The 21,985-nt window shown below is 45.2% G+C and overlaps 1 protein-coding gene across 2 annotated transcripts in view; it reads right to left on the bottom strand.

Moving 5' to 3' along the window:
* The window catches only part of CDH6 (cadherin 6), a 129,809-nt gene that overhangs the window by 34,363 nt on the left and 73,461 nt on the right, over nucleotides 1-21,985 (bottom strand). For both annotated transcript variants that reach the window (XM_050939951.1, XM_050939952.1), the window contains 2 exons: nucleotides 6,561-6,855; nucleotides 3,981-4,100 (listed from right to left, as the gene is read on the bottom strand). In XM_050939951.1, the coding sequence (XP_050795908.1) occupies nucleotides 3,981-4,100; nucleotides 6,561-6,855 (415 nt within the window). The remainder of the gene's footprint in view (nucleotides 1-3,980; nucleotides 4,101-6,560; nucleotides 6,856-21,985) is intronic.

Here is a 21,985-nt window from a genome sequence, read left to right as displayed (position 1 = left end):
GAAAAGGGAGAAGTGGTTGGAGAAAGGAGGGAATGGAGCCTTTAACGAAACTGGTACTTCATCCTCGGGCGCACCTTCAAAAGATGGGTTTTGGCCCTGTGGATGGTTTGGAGGGACCTTGGTTCTGGCCCCCTTGGGTGCCTGACTGCCTCTGACAACCGGTTCTACCCTGCCTTCTGGCAAAGTCCTGTCTCAGCCTGGGCTGAGGGTAAGAGCGGTGTGGCTGGGGGCGGAATGGCCTGCGCTGAGTCACTGGCGTGTGCATGCCCAGTGAGCGCATAATGACCCTGTTATCTTTTAGGCTTTGCAGCCTAGGGTCTGTCTTTTTGGAGAAGAGGCCTTGCCCTTCAAAGAGGAGGTCCTGGATTGTATGCTGGAGCTCCAGGGGAAGGCCTGAGACTTGCAGCCATGAGATACGTCTCATAGTAACTCCGGAGGCTAGGGTCTTGGCTGCAGAGTCCGCTGCGTCCAAGGAAGCCTGGAGGGAAGTTCTAGCCACCTTTTTTCCTTCATCCAGGAGGGCCGCAAATTCCTGCCGGGAGTCTTGCAGGAGTAACTCCTTAAACTTGTCTGCCGCCGCCCAGGTATTATAGTTACAGCGGCTAAGGAGGGCTTGCTGATTAGCCACGTGGAGTTGGAGTGCGCCTGCAGAGTAGACTTTGCACCCCAGCAAGTCCATGCGCCTCGCTTCCTTTGATTTCGGGGCTGGGGCCTGCTGGCCATGGCGTTCTTTCTCATTGACCGACTGGACAACGAGGGAGCAGGGAGGAGGATGGACATATAAGTATTCGTAGCCCTTGGAGGGCACCATATATTTACATTCCACTCCCCGGGCAGCAGGTGGGATAGAGGCCGGAGACTGCCAGATCGTGTTGGCATTGGCCTGAATCGTCTGGATAAAGGGGAGGGCCACTCTCGTGGGGGCATCAGATGATAAAATGTCCACCACTGGGTCCTCTACCTCCAGGACCTCCTCGACTTGCAAGTTCATATTTAGTGCCACATGCCTGAGGAGGTCCTGATGGGCCCTCAGGTCAATTGGCGGAGGGCTTACAGATGATGTTCCGGCTACCGCCTCGTCAAGGGAGGAGGATGAGGAGAGACCAGGGACAAGCGGGTCAGTTGAGGCCTCTTCTTGGTGGCCAGCCTCTGTCTCCTTTGGGATCTGGGAGTCTTGTGGCTGGACCGGCACTTCCTCCGAAGTAGAAGAAGGAGGTCGGCTTATAGTGGCTTCTGGCACCCGGTGCTCCGATGTGGCAGAGCGAGATGGGCCTGGATGTGCACCTTGAGCCTGATGATATGCCCAAGGTGTCCAGAATGCCCACTGGTGAGGGCCATGATCTTGGACCTGGGGCTCGTGGAATATCCTGGCGGATACATTGGAGTCTCTGTCCTGGGCGTACGAACTGTCCGCCTGCGAAGACATGGACGGGTGCTGGGACGGCCAGGGAGGAGCTGAAAGACCCTGGTAAGAATCCTTCTCTCTCGCCGTTGCTGACCTCCTCGGCACTGGGTATTGGTAGCTGGAGCCATACCGGTACCGAGAATGAGATCAGGACCTGCGATCTGCACGGTGCCGGGAGGTAGACCTGCATCTCGAAGGTCTGCGTCGGGAACAGCTGCGAGAGCCCTGGTGCCAGGAGCAGTGCCGAGAGCTGGAGCGGTACTGAGAGTACCGAGCTGGAGGCCGAGACGTCGATCTATGCTGTGAGTATGACCGCTACCAAAGAGGCGAGCGGCATCAGGACTGTGATCGTCGATGAGACTGTGAATGGCGCCGGGACCTGGATCGTGATCGGTGCTGACCTGCCGGGTCGACTGAAGGTGGTCTCATTAGGGCTAGCTTACTTATCAAGTGTAATACCCGCACCGGCGGTGCCAGGGGTTGAGGCAGGACCGGAGTCGACAGTACCGCAGCAGTCGGTGCCGCGGCAGGTGTAGGTGCTGGGCAGTCCGAACGAGGCTGTGTCTGCGGCGCAGAGGGCACAGAGGTAGTGGAGGACTTTGACCTCCTCAGTTTCGAGGAGAGATCGGTGTCGAGCAGGTCCCTGCGCCGGAGATGGCTGGTGACGCGGCGTCTTAGCGGTGCCGGCACGGTCCGGTGCCGGAGGAGCACTTCTAGCACAGTGCTTGGTGCCGAGTGTGGAGGGTTCAGAGCTGCCTCCATGAGGAGATTCTTTAGGCGAAAGTCTCTCTCTTTCTTCATTCTCAGCTTAAATGCCTTGCAAATACAGCACTTATCTGTAATGTGCGATTCCCCGAGGCACTTGAGACAGGAGTCGTGGGGATCTCCTGTAGGCATCAGCTTGTGGCAGGCCGAGCAAGGTTTGAATCCCGGTGAACCGGGCATGGGCACTGGCATCGGGTGCGGGGAAGGGGCTAATGCCCAACCCCCGCTTAACTATATACACTAACTATCTAAAGAACTATCAAACTAACTGTAATTATATAAATTCCAACTATATACAACAAAGATATTGAAGAACCTATGAGTAGCTAGGGAAGTGGGGGACAGCTAAGCCACGCTCCACTGTTCCAACGACCAGTAAGAAGGAACTGAGTAGCGGTTGGGTCGGCAGGGGTATATATCCGGCGCCATAGTGGCGCCACTCCAGGGGGCGACCCAGCCGACCCACCGAGTGTTGCTAGGGTAAAAATCTTCCGACGAATGTTCACGCGGCGCGCGCACACCTAACTAGAATGGATATGAGCAAGCACTCGAAGAAGAACAGAAACTATTGGACATATGATTATCCAAACCTCAACAACAACAAAATCAGCCATGTTACAGGGGTAGAGACAACTTTTTTTTAATTTTGGGTGTGTGTGTCTAGAGTTAAAAATAATAATCAAGCTGTTGAATATCACTTTAATGAGTAATTTTGTACCATGAGTAAACTCATCCACTTTTCATAAAGTGAGATTAAACGAGTTTTTGTTCCAAATTCGGGGTTTCCTTTATTTATTAATGCAATCCCTAAATCTTCCCCTCCCCCCTAGTCCTATGTTATTTACCCCCTTGCACTATCTGACTTGATGCCCTTCTGAGGATAGAATTAGGGCTGGCCAGAAAACAAGAATTCCATTTTATGAACAATTATGAGGTTTCAAAATTTGTTTGTGTTACACATTGGAATGATACCAAAACCTTTCCAAAAATGAGAAAGACCCTTGCTAGAATATCTAACAGCACTCACTTCGGTCTCCCACTCACCTCGGGCTACTCTGGGTGTGTGTTTGTGTCTCTCATTCTCTCCAGAAATTCCATCTTGGACCTGAGAAACCTTCCTAACAAAAGTTTCATTGATACAGATATGTTGCCACATAAAGTTTCAGTTTTGAGAAATCAATATTTTCTGATGAAAATCTCCCCAACAGCCCAAGACAGAACCCAAAAAGGCTGGATCCTGAGAGATGTTATACTGAGTGAGGCAGAGCCAAATACATCTCTTCTATCATGATTCTAAATGAAGATTTTCCCCCAGAAGATTAACATAAAAATATCTCTCTACATTGCAGATGCACAGAAAAATAATTTTAATCATTTTATTGGCACAAGTTTTAAATAAACACCAAGAAGAAGAAAAGAAAACTCAGCTTAATTCAGCTGTTATGATGATCCATGAGTAATCTTTCCACCCGCCTTCCCTTCTCCTTTCCTCACTGGAGCCAAACTCCTGAACTGAGCAACACTTGGTTTAATTTAAGGCTCTGCAAAGGGTCCGTGCCCACTGCTTGTTGAAAATGATTGAAAACTAGTTCACATCCAGTTCTAATTTATTTATTAGGCTTTGATGTTAAGCTTACAATAATGTAGGTGTCATGTTTACAGATGTATCGCTCTATTGGGTTTGTCAGATTTTGCACTTAGTAAAATGTAATCTCTTTGAAGTTTTTGTTTAATATGTCCTAGCTTGGCTTAACATGTCATTTTAAATTACAGACACTGTCAGAGAATGACAGATATAAGGTCTCCTGACCTGACTCAGACTCCACTGAGAAATACGGTTGTCCCTGGAGAATGCTGTACACAACTTTAGCACTGTTTCCATAGGTAGGATCATCGGCATCGGTCGCAGTGACTTGCACAACAAATGTACCTGCAATGATAAATAAAAACCTGTACTCTTTTGTCAGTGGACAGAGCAATTTATAGTATAGCTGCCTGTGCATTTATCCAGCTGGACGTGCTTTAATGTTCCTGATCTTTGCGTAGTTAGATCGCTACTCTGACAGGGGCCAAAAATGCTTTAAAATGATTTCAACAAAAGGCAATTTGTGTGGTTGAAAAATATTCTTTCCCTGTACCTACTGTTTGCTTGCTCATTTATAGAAAACATTTGGTTTGAATATAGTACAGTTACTGTAATTCAAAAACAAGAACGGTACTGTGATACTGGCCTTTCAGAAATCCGTCTCCCTGCCCACGCGAGCGTTAACAGACAGTTAAAGTAATTTGTCTCTTCTATTAAGGAGATGTTTTGGAGATGGGGTACTGTGCATATAGATCTTGTCTTTCCAAGCTGGACTGGAATAATCAGCCACTTTTGTGGCTCCCCTGGGTATGAAGAGGACTTGGGAGTGGGTGTGGGAAGACCTCTGTGGCTAATCTTCTAAAAGTAATTCAACTTTATTCAGTATTATTATTATTTTTCTGTGCAAGGGAAATTCCCTTCATGGGAATCCCAGGAGTAGCTTCTAGCTGAAGAATTCCTAGTGCTATATTGCCAGGGAGCCATGGAGGGCCCTGATGTGGATGGGTTTGCACAAATGGCCCTGTGCCTCAGGGGAAACCAGTGAGATCTACAAAGCTTAGGGACTGGACTGCTGGTGACAAATGCTATGTCCTCAGTGAAAGAATTTTGGGAAACTGAATAAGGCCTTTTAAATACCCGCTTGTGGGCATTTTAATTGGGAGCCAAAAGATCAAGCCCCATTGCATTTAATCTATTCATCATGAAGCACTGAACAGCTCCTTCTCTATTGCCAACACATCCGCGATCCAGAATAGACTGTTTAATTCAGTCCTGGAGGAATCTCATCAAGTCCAGAGTTTGGATGTTTATTATAACTAGCTGGGTATCTTAGGTTTGGAAAACTGCTCTGGGAATTCAAGAACCAGCCTCTATTTGTGACACTTTGGCAGTTCTCCTTTCAGTCCCAGTGGGAACCTGGGAGTGTGGCAATTTGGGGGGGGGAAAAAAGGAAAGAAAAAAAGTACATTTTTAAACACAGCTGAAGTTTTTTGGATTTAAAGAAAATCCAGTTCTGGATAAATTCAAGTTTTGGGCAAAACCTAAGCGACATTCTTATTTCATCTAAGCTGCTTTGCCCACTCCTTTACTTAACAGACACCAGCCCAATACTGTAGGGAAGGACAAACTCCAGCTGCTGTTGGAGCCAAAAAAAAAAGGTCAATAGTCTAGACTTTGGAGGAAAGTTAAATTCTGTTTGATATTTTCTATGAAATGTATAGTGGTACCAAAACCCAAGGATCTGAACACCCTCATGCTGGTGGGTATTTAAAATCTGAACCCAAGTCAAGAACTGAATTTTGCAGTGTCTCATCTTTGGAATGGGTCAAATCAAAACCTTGGATCTGAACAAGCCTGGAATTTGGAATCTTGAATCCATCTCTCTAAGAACAATAACCGCTGTTCAGTTCTGAATTAAGTGTTTCTTGTACCAAACCAGTGTTGGTTTTGGGACTGAAAACAGATTTTTTGAACAAAGTATCCACTCCACAGATTAAATAATGCCATGTCCTAATGTAAAAGGTTAGGGGGATGCTCTGATTTTGATGGGGGTAAGGTTTCATTCACATGACAAACTCCGTGAAGAGCTGAGAGAAGATGCCCATTAGTTCTTTTTTGCATACTGCTTGCGGTTATTTTAATCCTCTACTTGATGTTGTTTAATTAATGCTTCTCCCTCAATGGACATTGTTTCAGATTACAAATGAGCTGTGTTGCTATTCAATCTCCCAGCTCTCTCTAAAAAGAAACAAGGGACAAATATATGTTAACATGTGAAAACTCTAAATAGGGGCCCCCTGAATCTCCAAAGGTGAATTTTTAATCCATTCATTTGAAATTTGATTTGTATGTTCTTTTATTAATTCTGAGGGCCTTATCCAAAGCCCAGTGAAGTGAGTGGAAAGATATGGCTTCACTTCAATGGGCAATGGAGAACTCCCATTGTCTTCAATGAGAAACAAAAGATTGTGGAGGGACAAAGGAAATTTAACATTGTATCTCAAAATCAGAGAAGAGCTGAGAGGTACGCTGACTTTCTCTTGTGGGCGGTTCATGCTCCCACCCCACCTTTTTCCAGTTTGTTTCTGTCCTAAACCATAAACAAGCAGAGCTGAACAGCATTAGGACTTCTGTTCCAGCTCCAGCCCATATACCAGGGATCTGATTTTCAGAGATTCTGAATGCTCCACAACTCCAAATGAACTCAACAGCAGGTATCTGCCCCACACCGCTGAATAATGGACGCTGATGCAAATCCCCCAAAAGAACCCAGATCAGACAGTGAATTACTGAGCTGACACCTACCGACATCCGACATTTCCGGAACACTGGCGTTGTAAACATCCTTTGTAAACATTGGCTCATTGTCATTGATGTCATGGATCTTAATGACGAACTCAGACTCTGGTTCCACTGGTCGTCCAGTCCTCCTGTTTATAGCCTGGGCACGAAGTATATAAACAGGCTTCTCTTCCCTGTCTAGTCTCTTTGTGGCCTGTATGTCTCCAGTGTTTTCATTGATAATGAAGAGGTCTCCTGCTCCATCTCCAGAAAGGATGTACTTAAGTGAGCCATCTCCTCTGTCCTGGTCTGAATGCAGCTAGTAGTGAAATGGGAATAATAAAAAAAGGAAAAAATAAAATTGAGACACCATTCTAAGGTCTATATCTGTCATCATGATGCATGATTTACCAGTATTCATTCCAAGTCATAGTGGTCTACCTGACTTTTGTATTGTATTATTCATTTGTATCCCCTCTAGTCCTTTCTCCAAAAAGCAATAAGCAGTGTCTCAGATCAGCCAAATTTCAGTAGGGAGATCTTTATTTTGAAGAGAATTGTCCTAAAAAGAAGGTGGCCAGTGCCCCTTCCAAGGAAATGCATAACTGCTGAAAAGCAAGGCAACCTCACAGAAATGTCACATGGAAACAAACTAGCTTCCCTCTAGCTGAAGGTGAGCAATACAAATTCAGGGAGTTTTCACTGTGCGGGCTAGAGCATGACTGAGCAAGCTGCAGTAATGCACCATCAGTTTTTTACACGGTGCAAGGAGACTCCAGTTTCAGATGGGAATTAGTGGGCCAGATGCACTGCTGCTTTGAATTCAGCTGGGTTGAATAGAATTTAATACAGCAGTGAATTTGGCCCAATTTCTTAACTATTGTTATCTGTATATAGCGACTCTATTAAGCACCTGGAACCAAACTATACTTTTTCCAAAGAAATACCCATAGCAGGATGACAATTGGCCAAGGAACTCTCCTGTAGTTTGAAAAGATTCCTTTCAGCCTTCCCATGAAAGAATGTTGGAGGGCTGTGAAAGAGGCAAGAAATTCTCTGGGAAAGAAATTCCCCAACCTCTGACACTCCACCCTGCTTTCTTCCCACCCCCTTTGATACCATGGTATCTCTGCTGCTCCTGTGGTCCTGCTCTCAGATATCTGACTTCAATAATTAATTAGCATCTCTGCATGTTTTAGTTAACAATTCAGTACCTCCATCCCTTCAGATAAAGGATTAAAGCTCAAAATGAACATGTTCTGAAACTGCCAACAGATTGTACAGCAAAGCTTGGGAAGACAAGACCAGCTTGACATTCCTGTTACTTCCAAGGTAACAAAACAAGTGTGAAAAAGAAAAATCTTTGATCACGTAAATAACAGACATTCTATTCTATTCAGGCTCTGGTGCAGTAAGCAAACTGACCAACATATGTTAAGGATGAAATATTTGAAGTCTTGTTTTGGTTTTTTTTTTTAAACACACATTTATAGCTAAACCAGATTTGTAATTGCAACCAGTCTTACAACTTTCCCAAAGACCTGAGCGAATATATTAAGTGTTATATCCTTGGGGGCAGTCAGTTTAGGAAGAACTCACTTGAGGCCAGACAGCAGACAGCTAACAAAACTATCATTTATTTACAGACAGAGAGCTCGACTAACCGGCCGAAGCTGGCTGGGCTATCCCCTAATAATCTAACTCAGTTGCCATAGGAACAAAAACCATGACAACCAAATACACAACATATTCCTCCCCCCCTAATAAGAACATCCCCTAAATAAAACACACACTAGACTAGAGAAGGAGGGTAGACTGCCTCCATTCCCAGCTAAACCCTGGGGATTATTTTGCCCCATAACCATGGGTTCGCCCTAGCTAAAGATCCAGCCGATGAGGAGGCCTTCAGTCTCTAGGTGGATTACGGCGAAATTCTGGTGTTGTTGCACCCGAAAGTACTATGGGCTCAGGGTCCGCAGCACGAACAGGTGAGGAGGTATCAGCTCGTGCGGGGCAAAGGGGTATCTCAGCCGCCGGCAGTAATGGAGGAGAACAGTCAGGAACAGGTGATTCGTGATTCGGTGTCTCACCAGAAGAGGTGAAGTCAGACCACTCAACTGCATATGTGTCCTGAGGACTGGCATGACCTGGCAACAGCTGATCTACATGTCGCCGCCAGGTAAGATTCTCTGCAGTCCGGACTGTGTAGGAAGCAGGTCCTGTTTGAGTGATGATCGTGGCAGGGACCCATTTAGCTCTGGAAGTATAATTCCGAGCCAAAACTGGCTGTCCTGGGCTAAAGGTTCGGTCTTTCGCTCTGGGTGCCCATCTGATGACTTGATATTGCTGCTGATTTTGCACAATTTGTCGGGGTTCAGAAGGTTTCAGCAGAACAAAGCAAGTGCGCAGCTGTTGTCCCATCATTAGAAAGGCTGGGGATGCCTGGGTCATGGCATGAGATGTGTTTCTGTAGGAAAGTAAGAAGGTATCCAGACACTTTTGAATGGAGTGTTGTCCCCTTGCTGATTTCAAAGCGTGTTTCATTGTCTGCACAAATCTTTCAGCTAATCCATTGGTGGATGGATATGGTGCTGACGTGATGTGGTATATCCCATTTGCCTTCATAAAATTTTGAAACTCCTGAGAGACGAACTGCGGTCTGTTGTCGCTCACAAGTTGTTCTGGCAGACCGAAATGATTAAAGAGTCCCCGTAGTTTTTGGATAGTACTCTCTGCAGTAGTGGACTGCATTATAGAGACTTCTGGCCATTTAGAATGGGCATCTACTGCCACCAAGAACATGCTTCCTTCAAGGGGGCCAGCAAAGTCAATGTGAATACATTGCCACGGGTTTTCAGGCCAGTCCCATGGGTGTAGGGGTGCCCACTGGGGTGCATTCCTCACACTCTGACATGACATACAAGCTTTTGCCTTCTCTTCAATAGCACTGTCCGATCCAGGCCACCAAAAATAGCTTCGTGCAATTTCCTTCATGTGCACTATTCCACAGTGACCAGAATGTAGCTGTTCTAACATCTGTGATCTCAGTGGTGGTGGAATAATGACACATCTCCCCCACAACAAACAATCAGATTGGATCAATAAGTCTGTCCTCCTGGACGTGTAGGTAACAAGGTCGGGTGAGACCGGAGAGGTTTGTCGAGATTTTCCATGCATCACCAGGTCCATAATTTGGGACAGTACTGGGTCAATGCGAGTTGCCTTCTTTATCTGAGTAGCAGTGATGGGTGTATTCTCTACCTGTTCAAAGGAGAAGATTTCCTTTTGGGCACTATCTTGATGTTTGACTGGCAAAGGCAACCTTGAGAGGCCATCTGCATTGCAGTGCAGAGTGGATTTCCGATATTTGATTTCATATGTGTGTGCTGAAAGTAGCAATGCCCAATGTTGCATACGACTAGCAGCTAATGGGGGAATGCCTGTGTAGGGTCCAAAAATTGACGTCAGAGGTCGATGGTTTGTGAGAAGAGTAAACTTCCGCCCAAACAGGTACTGATGAAACTTCCGAATTCCAAAAACAATTCCTAATGCCTCACGTTCGATTTGGGCGTAGTTAGTTTCTGCTTTGCTTAGAGTGCGTGAAGCAAAAGCAATAGGTCTCTCTTCTCCAGAAGGCATAATGTGTGACACGACTGCTCCCACTCCATAAGGGGAGGCATCGCAGGCCAATTGTAGGGGTAAGGATGGATCAGAGTGCGTTAGAACTTCAGAATTTAGCAATGCATCCTTAGCTTTGTTAAATGCAACATCACAGGCTTTAGTCCACTTCCAGGCCTTGTTCTGCCCAAGGAGCTCATGAAGTGGTTTTAGCAGTGTGGCTAACTGTGAGATGAACTTTCCATAATAGTTCAGTAAGTCCTAGAAACGAGCGCAGCTGGCTTACATTTTGAGGTGGGGGAGCCTCTAAATTCTTTAAGTGATCCTCTTCATTCCTTCCAGTGACCAGGATATCATCCAGCTAGCACTGAAATCCTGACAAGCCACACAAGATCTGGTCCATAGCCCTCTGGAACAGGGTGGGAGCAGACGTTAGTCTGAAGGGTAGGTGACAGTATTGATAAAGCCCCCTATGAGTCACAATAGTCAACAGCTCTTGGGACTTTTCATCGACGCGCATCTGTAAATATGCTTGACTCAGATCAATCTTACTGAACTTCGCCAGGCCTGCAAAGAGGTCATCGATGCGGGGAAGTGGATATTACTCTGCACACAACACTGGGTTGACAGTGACTTTAAAATCACTGCAAATCCGGAGACAGCCATCTTTCTTCACTATTTGAACAATAGGAGTGTCCCATGGGCTATAGGTAACTGGTATTAGGACTCCATTGGTGACCAGGCGCTCCAAGTCTGCTTCAACTTTTGGCCTGATGGCATATGGCACAGTTCGGGCTTTCAGATATTTTGGTGGACTGTCAGGTTTAATGTTCAATGTCACAGTGATTCCCTTCATACGTCCCAAATCCTCTCCAAAAACAGCAGCATGTTTCCTTAGTATAGGGGTTAGACTGGTTTCTTCTTTAGTCATCCGGTGCACTTCTGCCCAGCTTGGTTGAATCTTCCCAAGCCAGGATCTACCCATTAAGACTGGGTAGTTACCTCTCATCACAAACAGTGGCAATTTAGCAGCCTGTCCATTGAGCTCCACCTTAACATCAATAGTACCCAACAGGGGCACAGCTTCTCCCGTATACGTCTTCAGAACAGTTTTTGTTGCCTTAAGCGGAAGGTGCTGTAGCTTTTCTTTATACACAGTCTCGGAGACCAGTGAGACGGCTGCACCGGTGTCCAGTTCCACGCGTATAGGTTTGCCATCCAACAACGGGGTTACCCAGTATTCATGTGAGCCCACTGCCAAAGACAAAACATGTAGTGGCACTTCCTCTTGCGATGAGGTGTCACCTTGATCATCCTGGGTCTGCTCTAGGGTATGCAGGGTTCCTCTTTTTGTCGGCCAGACCATAGGCCTCTTTTTCTTTTGTTTACAGGCACACTCAATGTGTCCCTTTTTGACAGTGTCGGCACACCAGGTCCTTACACCAGCATTCTGATGCCTGGTGACCTGGCTTATCACAGCGGTAACATTCTTGACTCTGCACAGTTTTGTGGGTAGGTTCTTGTGACACCTTTTGCACCCTAGGGGATGCACCGATATATTGCGCCTCCCTGGCAGTCAGTTCCATGGAGACAGCAATATCAACAGTCTTCTGTAATGTAAGCTGAGCCTCTGTCAGTAGGCGCTTCCGTATAGCTTCACTGTAGAGGCCACACACTAACCTGTCACGCAGGGCATCATTTAACATCTCCTTAAATTCACAGTGTTCTGCTAGCTTTTTTAAAATTGCTACAAATTGTACAACTGTTTCATCTTCTTTTTGGTCTCTTTTGTGGAACCGATAGCTTGCAGCAATTACCAGTGGTTTGGAGGAAAAATGGGACCCCAGGATTTCCATGATGTCACTGTAAGATTTAGTCTCAGGCTTAACAGGGTGTAGTAAGCTGCGTAGCAGGGAGTAGGTTTTAGCCCCTACAACACTTAAGAATATTGGCACCTTCTTCGCTTCTGTAATGTCATTTGCAATAACAAAAAGCTCAAAACGCTCAGTATACACATGACATTGCACTATATTCTCATCAAAAGGTTCCAGTGGCCCGGTCAGAGTAGCCATGATTTTTAGTTTCACTTTCACAGTCAGTGCAAACAAGCAGTTTTTTTTTGTTTGTTTGTTCTTTACCTTGACTTCTACTTCCTTCTGTTACTGGAGCAGCATCGGAATCCCACCGTCGTTGTCACTTGTTATATCGTTGGAGGCAGCCGGTTTAGCAAGAAATCACTTGAGGCCAGACAGCAGACAGCTAACAAAACCACCATTTATTTACAGACACAGAGCTCGCCTAACCAGCCGAAGCTGGCTGGGCTATCCCCTAATAATCTAACTCAGTTGCCAAAGAAACAAAAACCATGACAACCAAATACATAACATTAAGTGACACCAGTTTGTTGGCAAAGCAGTAAGTAAATTATTTATTTATTACATGACTGAGAAGTGCAACAGATCAATGTCTGTGTAACAACACATATTGCATAGACCTGAGACTAGCTGTTATCCTTATCTTGCATGCAACTACTGAAGATAGACCTTGCTATTATGAGTAGTCTCCTTGAATCTCATTCATAAAAATTCTAAAAAAGTTCTATAGGAATCTGTTTAATTCAGTACATTGGGATATTTCCCCAAAATCTTGATAATACGAATTTGAGGGATGTGTCTGTAGAATAAGTCTTGTATCAAATTTCTCACATCTGTCAGGATCCTGGATGAAGGAAGACAGGAATAGTGGCAGGATTTTGGGAGCCAGGAACTGAAGCCAGGGGTCAGACCCAGTATCAGGGTCAGAGCCAAGCTGAGGATCAAGCCAGAATCAGAATCAGGTATCAAGCTGAGTGTGAGAGCTGGAGATAGAGTCAGGAATCAGGTTGAGGGTCAGTACCAGATATCAGATTCGGTATTGGGATCCCAGGGGTTGATCAAGAGTCAGAATCCAAGTCAGAGCCAAAGTCAATACTGGGAGTTCAGAAACAGAGAAGCAGGGCAGTCATGGCAACGAGCTAAGGATCTACATTGTTGCCTGGACACTTTATATTATGCCCCATGAGCTTCTATAGGATCAAGGAGCCAAACAGGGATTGCTAAAACAACTGCCAATCAGATCACTCGAGGAATGTCCCGTGACATGCATCCACTGTAGATTGTGGGTTGCATAGCGCAGCCAGGCTACGGCAGTGTGGGGATGTCAACTGCCTGGTAGCCATGAAAACCTGCGTTCAAGATCTGATGATCCTTACAGCATCAGAACAGAATTTTAAATACGTAGTTTTGAGTTTGTTTCTTTTTCTTTAATAAGACACACTTGAATACATTAGAAAAAATCAGAAATTTAACTATCTAAAAAGAAAACTATCTCTGCAGAGGATAAATTTGTAATATTCTCCTGTGAGGAGAATGTCTGAAAACCTGATCTGTTATTCTAGATTCTGTTATCTATATCTGTCCTTGCCTGTTTTTTTGCCTGAATAAAACTGCTGTACCAAACAATCTGTTTCTTTTTTCTCTTATGTGTCAAGATGTCCTAGCAGCGATATGCTGTTTATGTGACCTACATGAGGAGGGAAATTGCCACTGTAACCACATAGAAGAGTTGTAAAAATAAAATTTAAAGGAAAACCAAAGTATTAGTCCTGAAGATACCGTTAAAAATAAACAGATAGTGTTGTATTCTGTGCCTGCACGGTGCCTAGCACAATGGCTGGCATGTAGAATACAATCATTAAATAGTAATAATAAAATATTTCTCTTAATGTGAAGTCATTTCCCCCATATAGAAGCTTCATTATATGAGGAAGTTCACTATAACCAGATGTGCCCATTCATCATCATCAAACACACACAGTCTACTGAGGACCACTGTACCAGCCATCAGAGAGTGAAGTTCCCAGTTCTGGATCAGTCATGAGAATCCATGAATCGCTGGGGTGGTCCTACTGATGACTCCAGATATGGTCAAAGCATACACCACTTTTTGTGTTGATGGAGAGTTTGAGGCATGGCATCCTGGCAACATGGCTAAAGCGAATGCAAAGCTGCTTTTGAATGTAGTGAGTGATTGGATGAAGGCCAGATCTCTGTGACTTTGTGTCATTTTGAACAAAACTGAAACACTTTATGTTCAGAATTTGGCACCTATAGCGCATATAAAGGTACTGCTGGAGTGACCAATTGGGGGCCAGAAGGACTACATAAAAGGAAGCAGCAGCGGCAGTGCAGTCAGTTGCTGCCTGGAGTTTGAAGAAGAAGAAGTGGGTGTCTGGAAGAGCAGCAGGACCATGGACAAGTCAGTGCGGGCAGGCTGAGACCAGGGGACTGAGCCCAGAACCTAGCCAGACTAGGTGAGGATACCAGGATGGGCCCTGCTGGTCTGGTTGAAGACTGAGCCCAAGAAGGGCTGCTGAAAGGACACCAACTGAGGGTACCAAGACGGACCCCTGTTGGGCTGTTAAAGAAGGCAGTATCTCCAGGAAGGAAACCTTGGTGCTATAGCCCCAACCAGGGCTGTGAGAAAGAACTAGAGACTGTATATCCTGGAAGAGGGAACAGTTTGTGTCACTCGACGGGAGGACTGATTTGCTGAACAACTGACCAGAAAGGGAGCGCCCGCAAGAAGTGGGTGCTACCCCTGTTCAAAGCTGAGTGATTGCAGGCACACATCGGCTAAAAGGGGGGGCACTCATGAGAGGTGGGTGCTGACCCTGTTATACTGCCCTTTTAAGAACAGTTGATGCAGGCCAATGCTCATTGGTTCCTAGGCACTCTTGAGCACCTAAGGGGGACTATCATTGGGACCTATTGCTATCTATTCCATAACTTTTGGATGTCTTTTTGTACTTCCACTAGTAATGGAGGATCAGTGTCCATCCCTGGGTCTGCAAAGTCATGTAGTTCTAGACCCTCATCAGCAGGTGCATGGTTCATTACACTTTCATAATGTGTTTTCTATCTGTTCAGGACCTCATTCATTGATGATCATGAAGAGAATATTAGAAGGCCGCTCATGGCTGCCAGGCAGGCACATGATGGTTCTGGAGGAAGGACACAGCTGTCATCTGCTTCATTGACCGCAGAGTTGATGTAGATCACATGATCACATTTTGCATTGGCCTGGGAAATGCCTTGCAATTGTTTATGTTCTTGAACATCTCCCTGCATCTGTCTTTTTTTGCTAATATATCAAAGGGTATTCAGAAAGCCAGTGTTTCTTGTGAGACCATCTGAAGCTGATTGTTTCAGTGGCTGTGTGTGATATAGCATTATGTATACCACTCCATGCAATCTCTGTCATCAGAGTGGGTACCAAAGTTATATATGAGATCCTCGAAAGCCTGTGTGTATTTCAACAGGATCCACAGAAAGACGCTGCACATTGTACTGCTGATGACCATCTGGCTTGTGAGGAGTTGGAAGGTGCCGTGAGAACAGAGCGGCAACTAGTCTATGATCTGAGTTTGTTGGAGCTACTGTGCCACCGAAGACCCAGTGAGATTTCATTATAGAGCGATTTTTACTAAGAATATGGTCAGTTTTTTTCATGGCACATCCATTATTTGAAATCCAGGTCCAGCAATGGCTATAGAGGCACCTGAACCAGAAGCCCATGACAGACAAACTGTCAGTGGCACACAATGTTAAAAGCTGAGCGGTGGTGTCATTTGGGGAACCCAAACCAAAGGGGCCTATCATGGTTTCATACTCAGTTCAATCAGAGCTGGTCACAGCACTGAAATCTCTGAGCACTAGCAATGTGGCAGCAGTGGAGTTTGCTGCTAGCTGGTGGTAGAATGATCATTGCAGTGCCCTATAGCATTCTTGCAATAAGACAGATCCTCGGCTGGTGTCAATTGCCATAGCTCCATTCAGTGTGATGACTTCAATGGAACTGAGACAATTTATACCCACTGAGGATCTGCCCCTAGAAGAGAATGTTCATCAGCAGTTATGCATATTACAGTACACTAGAAGAATTTGGGAAGAATTTTGCTTCACTATGAATTGGACTGTGTGAAGTGCTGAGTGCCCCCTAGCAGCTACTGTTCAGCATGTTCAGTGAAGTCAGTAGGAGTTGAGGTTGCTCAGCTCCTCCCAAAGCTGGGTCTTATAAATGCAATTTTACCATATTCAGCTTCATTTTAAGGGTAATGCTGTATTAGCTTACTCTAAAGTTTCCTAGATAAGTAGAAAAGAACTCAGAATTTGTCATCACCTCACTGCACAGTTTATCACTACATAGTTAATCCTCATTCTCCTTAGTATTCTGCCATCTCTTATGTCTACTGGTTGAGTTTCTAAGAGGACATGTATATCTATGTAAGCCAAAACACAATGGAAAAACTTCTGTTGGTCCCATAAAAAATATTACCTCACCCAGCTTGTCTCTCTAATATCCAGGGTCCAACATTATTTCAACAACACTGAATATTTCTGTTGTGTCAGACAGCCCTGCATATAGGGCTGCTTGGGATGTTCTAGGGTCTATATGGTTTATACTGACTGCTCTGTGGGATTCTATGCCTCCATGCATGTCATGGTGGACTCTCTGGCAAACTGGGGAGGGGAGGGTGTGAAAATTAGGGGTGGGATGGCAAAAGAGTTGTGGAGTCATGCATCACATGAAGAGCTAAGTCACACGTTGGAAGAGTGTGTTCATTATTTCCCCGATACCCTTCTCAGCTATGCTGTATCTCATTATTGTTTCTTTAGTGCACAGCCATTTCAGTCCAAGCTCTTTGTAACTCCTCTTCCTCTTCAGGAAGAATATACCTTTTTTTACAGGATCTCAGTGTTATTCAACAGTATTCACTTCTCAGGTCAAATGAACTGAATATGACAAAGGAAGCCAAGGGGGGAGAAGCTGAGTGCTGTTGCTATGGAAAGTGAATGCAGAAGCAATTATATCATACTTATATGACAGTAAATTAATTTGCTTAATATTAAAAATTTAATCGGAATTGTTTCTGCTAAATCATCAGTCACTGGAAAAAGACTGAGGATGAACAACAAATAAAAGATTTTAAGCATACTTTTAGCTAATTTCACTTTACTACCATGGTTAAATTTAGCCATCTGGTTCACTTTTAATGATTCACTGTTAAATAAAAACTAGTCGGTTGTTTCTTTCATCTTCCCCAGAATTATCCAGGGCCAAAAAGTTCAAATGTGGGTGCTTAATGTTAGACTCTTATATCCAGATTTAGCCATCCCAATTAGAGAATTCTGTAGTTGGTTAAATATGGATTTAGGAGCCTAAGTTTAAGCACCTACATTTGACTTTTTTTCCTTGTGAGATGAATAACTATTTAAAAAGTAGCACCGCTTCAAAATTGCCTGGAATCTGAGATAACTAATACCTTCCTCCTTAGAAATGTCATTGGCAATATTGCCCTAAAGCAAAAGCAATGACAGTGACATATGCACAGAGATACAAAGAATGCAAGAAAGAAAAAGACATAAGGAGAAGTTTTGGCCAAAGTCTCTGCACTATTTTTTTTCCAGGTGCATGAATACATTTACAGCTTGTCTATTTATCTTGAATAAACAATTTCACTTAACATAAAAATGCCAGCAAATTTTTACTGAGATTTTAAAAACAAAAAAATTAATCCATAGAGCACAAATGGAAAATATTCCAGCAAAGTATGCAGAAAAAGTTTAAATGTGCCTTTCGCATATTTCCGGGAATAAGATAATAACTATCCTAATATGTGAAACTGCTCTTCATGTGGCTCTGTGGAAGTGCATTTCAATAGTGCCAACCCTAAACATTCAAAACTCATGTGACAAACCCCCCAAAATCATGAAATTAGCTTGAGCTGCCAGGATCTTTCTGCTCCCTCCTCCCACCTGTGAGAATGGGCCTTGGGTGCTCCCTCTTGCCCCCAACTCCAACTTAAAAACTTTTCTGTCTCTTGCAGGTAAGGGGGAAAACTCTGCCTGGCTTCTGCAGCAGCTTTGATTGGCTGCTCTTTCTGAGGAGGCAGGGGAGTGGGGAAGGCAGCTAATTAAAGGGTGGTTACCCCCTTCATGAGAGGGCTGGAGCATCTATCATCATCATGAGACCAGCTACTGTCCTGTCTGAAATCACATGACTCACCAGGAAATTGTGAGAAATGGAAACACTGATACTTTCTTTAAAATGTCATTTCCATGGGCAATGGCAATAATTTTCAAGGGCAACCTCTCTAATTAGGAGAAAATTGTTCAGTGAAAGTGAGAATCCCATCTAAAACCTCAGTGAATTCAAGGGGACAATTCTCACTTATTTCAATGGGAATTAGATCAGGCTCTACGTGTTTGGCATATATTTTATAGGACTATGTAATAAAGAGCACTTATTTGCATTAGGGAGCTAGAGAATGTGGACTTAACATAATATTTTGTTAAGTATTGTTATTAGTATCTGTATTATTAGGGTAGTCCCTAGGAGCCCCAGACATGGACCAAGACACTATTGTACTAGCTGCTATATGAATTCAAAACAAAAGGACGGTCCTTGCCCCAAAGAGCTTAAATCCCATGCTAATGGCATATTTAGACATGGAGCAGCAAACAACTTTTACCACACTCTGTTCTGAACAGTGTAACTAATCACATTTTTAAAGTGGCTTTGGATTGCACAGCAGCTTCCTGTTCAGTTGTCACTATTGCCATAGACCTCTTTACATTGCCTGAGAACTTTATGGGTAATGTTTTCCACTCTACAGTCTAAATTCCATTTCATATTACACATAGAACAGTCTATTCGTTAAATGTCAGAGCAGTTACTGCACTTATTGACGAGCCAAAGTCAGGCCTTGGCAACACTTGCACATTATACCACAATAAAGCCTCTCAGAGCGCTCTACCTTACTCCCCGTTCACACTGGCAAGACACGTAGAGCGCTCTGACTCCCTGGCTGGAGCGCTTCTGATACTCCACCTCCCCGAGAGGATTAACAGCTGTTGTGTATTGGGTGAGGTGCTTCAGTGCCAGTGTAAATGAGAAGTAACATTACAATGCTCTAACTGACCTCCGGAAAGGTCCCATAATTTACTGAAGTGGGCTCTCTTGTCTTTATTGTGAATTCGGGACACGGAAGTGCCCTTTCAAAGCTCCCTTTCAAAGTGCCGACTGCATATCTGGTCTGAAAAAATCTCAAACAGCTAATATTTGCTTTGAATGAGTGAGAGAGAGGCGGGGGAGGCAGGGAGGTCTGAACTTACAAGACAGCGTGCTGACACACTCTCAGTACCCCAAAACACACTCTCTCTCCCCCCACACTCCCTGTCACACTCCATTCCCTCTATTTGAAAAGTATGCTGCAGCCATTTGAACGCTGGGATAGCTGCCCATAATGCACCACTCCCAGGGCCTACTCTAGGTTTTTTGCCGCCTCGAGCAAAAAAATAATTTTAGCTGCCCCCTGTCCCAGCCCTGGGCTCCCCCCTGCACTTCCCTGCTGCCCCAGCCCTGGGCTCTCCCCTACCCTCCCACCAGTGTCCCCCACACACACCTCCTGCCGCCCTAGCCCTGAGCTCTCCCCCACACACACCTGCATCCTCCTTCCGCTGCAGCCCTGGGTCAATGGTAACTCGCTCCCAGGGCAGGTCATTCAGCAGGAATTTTGGATGTGCACAAAACACAGACGGGATTGGTTCCCATGTGGTTACAGAGCTGCAGTAAAGTGGAACAATTTTCAGCTTGTACGATTGGAGGATATCTGGATGCATATTATAAGACTGTCCTCCTTAAATGAGGAAAAGTTGAGGTGCCTTTATTATTCTTTTGTTTGACTCTTTCCATGGGGAATTTGCCAACACAATATCACTGTCTTCCTTTCAAACAAACAAACAAAAAGGCAATGGCTGTTGAAAATATCAATTCCAGTCCTAATAACCACTGGGAAGCATTTCTTGCTCAATTTTATCCTACTTTTTCTACAGTAAGTTACAGTGGATCAGTATATTTGATTTGGGAGAAATGGCGTAACAGCTGCCCAAACTGAGCTTGAGCACTCCTGAATTTTGAGGTGTTGAAATCTGGAAGGCAAGTGCTGTGTGTGTGTGTGGGGTGGGGGGGAGGCTGTGGGCTCCACCGGGGAGCACAGCAGCATGTATGCAGCAGCGTTTCTGGAGCTGCGCGGAGCCAGACATGCTGGTCTGAGTGGCACGGTAAGGGGGCTGGGGGTTGGAGAAGGAGTAGGGGGTTCCGGGAGGGGGCAGTCAAGGGACAAGCAGCAGGAGGGGTTGGATGGGGTGGAGGTTCGGGAGGGCAGTCAGGGGCAGGGAGAAGGGGGGTTAGATTGGTCAGGGGTGCAGGGGAGCACTCAGGGGACAGGCAGCGGTTGGATAGGCATGGGACTCCCAGGGGGTTGTCAGGGGACAGGTAGAGTGTGGGGTTCTCAGGGGAAGCTGGGGGGGGGTCTCAGGAGGGAGCAGTTGGGGACAAGGAGAAGTGAGGCTTAGATAGGGGGTGGGGTCCTGGGAGGGAGCAATCAGGGGATAGGGAGCGGGGTGGGGGAGTTGGATGGGTTGGGGTTTCTGTGGGGGGCAGTCGGAGGGAGTGGATGGTGGCAGGGTGGGGCTTCTCTCCCCGTGGAGTGTCCTGTTTTTTGAATGCTAAAATATAGTCTCCCTACCACTCTCCACTCACAGCACACTGCCGCACGAGGTCCCCCTCTTTCCTTTCCAGTTGACAGTGTCCAAGGGAATGTTGGGAAATGTAGTTCTTTCACTGCTCCAGGGCTGGCTCTATAGGCAGGCAGCTAACCAAGGAACTACAGCTCCCAGAGTCCCCTGTTGGTTCTCAGCTCCCATGCCACCCCTGCAAATGGGCTGCCCCAAGCAGGTGCTTGCCTTGTTGGTGCCTAGAGCTGCCCCGACCGCTCCCAATGCAGCTGCAAGTGCTTCAAATGTGGCCACGCCAGTGCGCTGGTAGCTGTCAGTGTGGACAGACTGGAGCGCTTTCCCTAGTGCGCTCTCCGAAGGCTGGTTTAACTTAAAGCGTTCGACAGCTGCAAGTGTAGCCAAGCCCTCAGTCTCTATTGGATACCACCACCTTATAATAATCCAGAAATATATATTGCCGATTATGTCTTATTACTTACTTGTAGTTATGCGGTATAGTTACTATTGTAGTTCTGCTGTAATCTAATTTTTTGTCTCTCTACTAACTTGATAGTGAAGATGTGCCCAATTGTTTGAAATATTAAATAGACAATACGCGGGCAGATGGCAGATAAAGTCATTGGTTCACTCCTGGCAGGATCTGGAGTCACTTGTGCACTGGCTTTTCCAGCTAATACCTTCATTTCAAACTGGATATTTACAGACCAACAGACTGCTGACTGGCTATGAACTGATTCAGTCCTGTGTGTAACCTGAGGTTAAGTGGTACTCAGAAAATTCCAAACACTCAAAGTGTGATCTGCCAGCGCTATAGAATTATACCTGCTTTCTATTTAAAAAACATAAACCCTCCCCAAAATTCACTTGGCCCATTGAGGCTTGGCACTCCAGCCAGCATTTAAGGGAGAAAAAGGATCTACTAAATCCAAGAAGTCCCAAATATTCTTCTGTATTGCCTGCCAACACATGCAAAAACTTATATAAAAATCCTGCATCAGCACTGCAAAAACACACACACAAATATTTGATTCCAAACCATATAAGATTAATTCCACCTACTAAAGTGGGGTTGTCCCCTTTTCAGAGCATAGGACCACTAGTCTGTCTCCTGGGTTCTGGGTAATCTTGACTCAACTGTTACTGGAGCCAGGAAATAAGCTCATGCTCTTTTCATCACATAGTTACTGGAAAAAACTACGGCCAATATTTAAA

Source organism: Gopherus flavomarginatus, chromosome 2, assembly GCF_025201925.1.
Source record: "Gopherus flavomarginatus isolate rGopFla2 chromosome 2, rGopFla2.mat.asm, whole genome shotgun sequence".
NCBI lineage: Eukaryota > Metazoa > Chordata > Testudines > Testudinidae > Gopherus > Gopherus flavomarginatus.
This window is presented reverse-complemented; position numbering and strand designations above follow the sequence as displayed.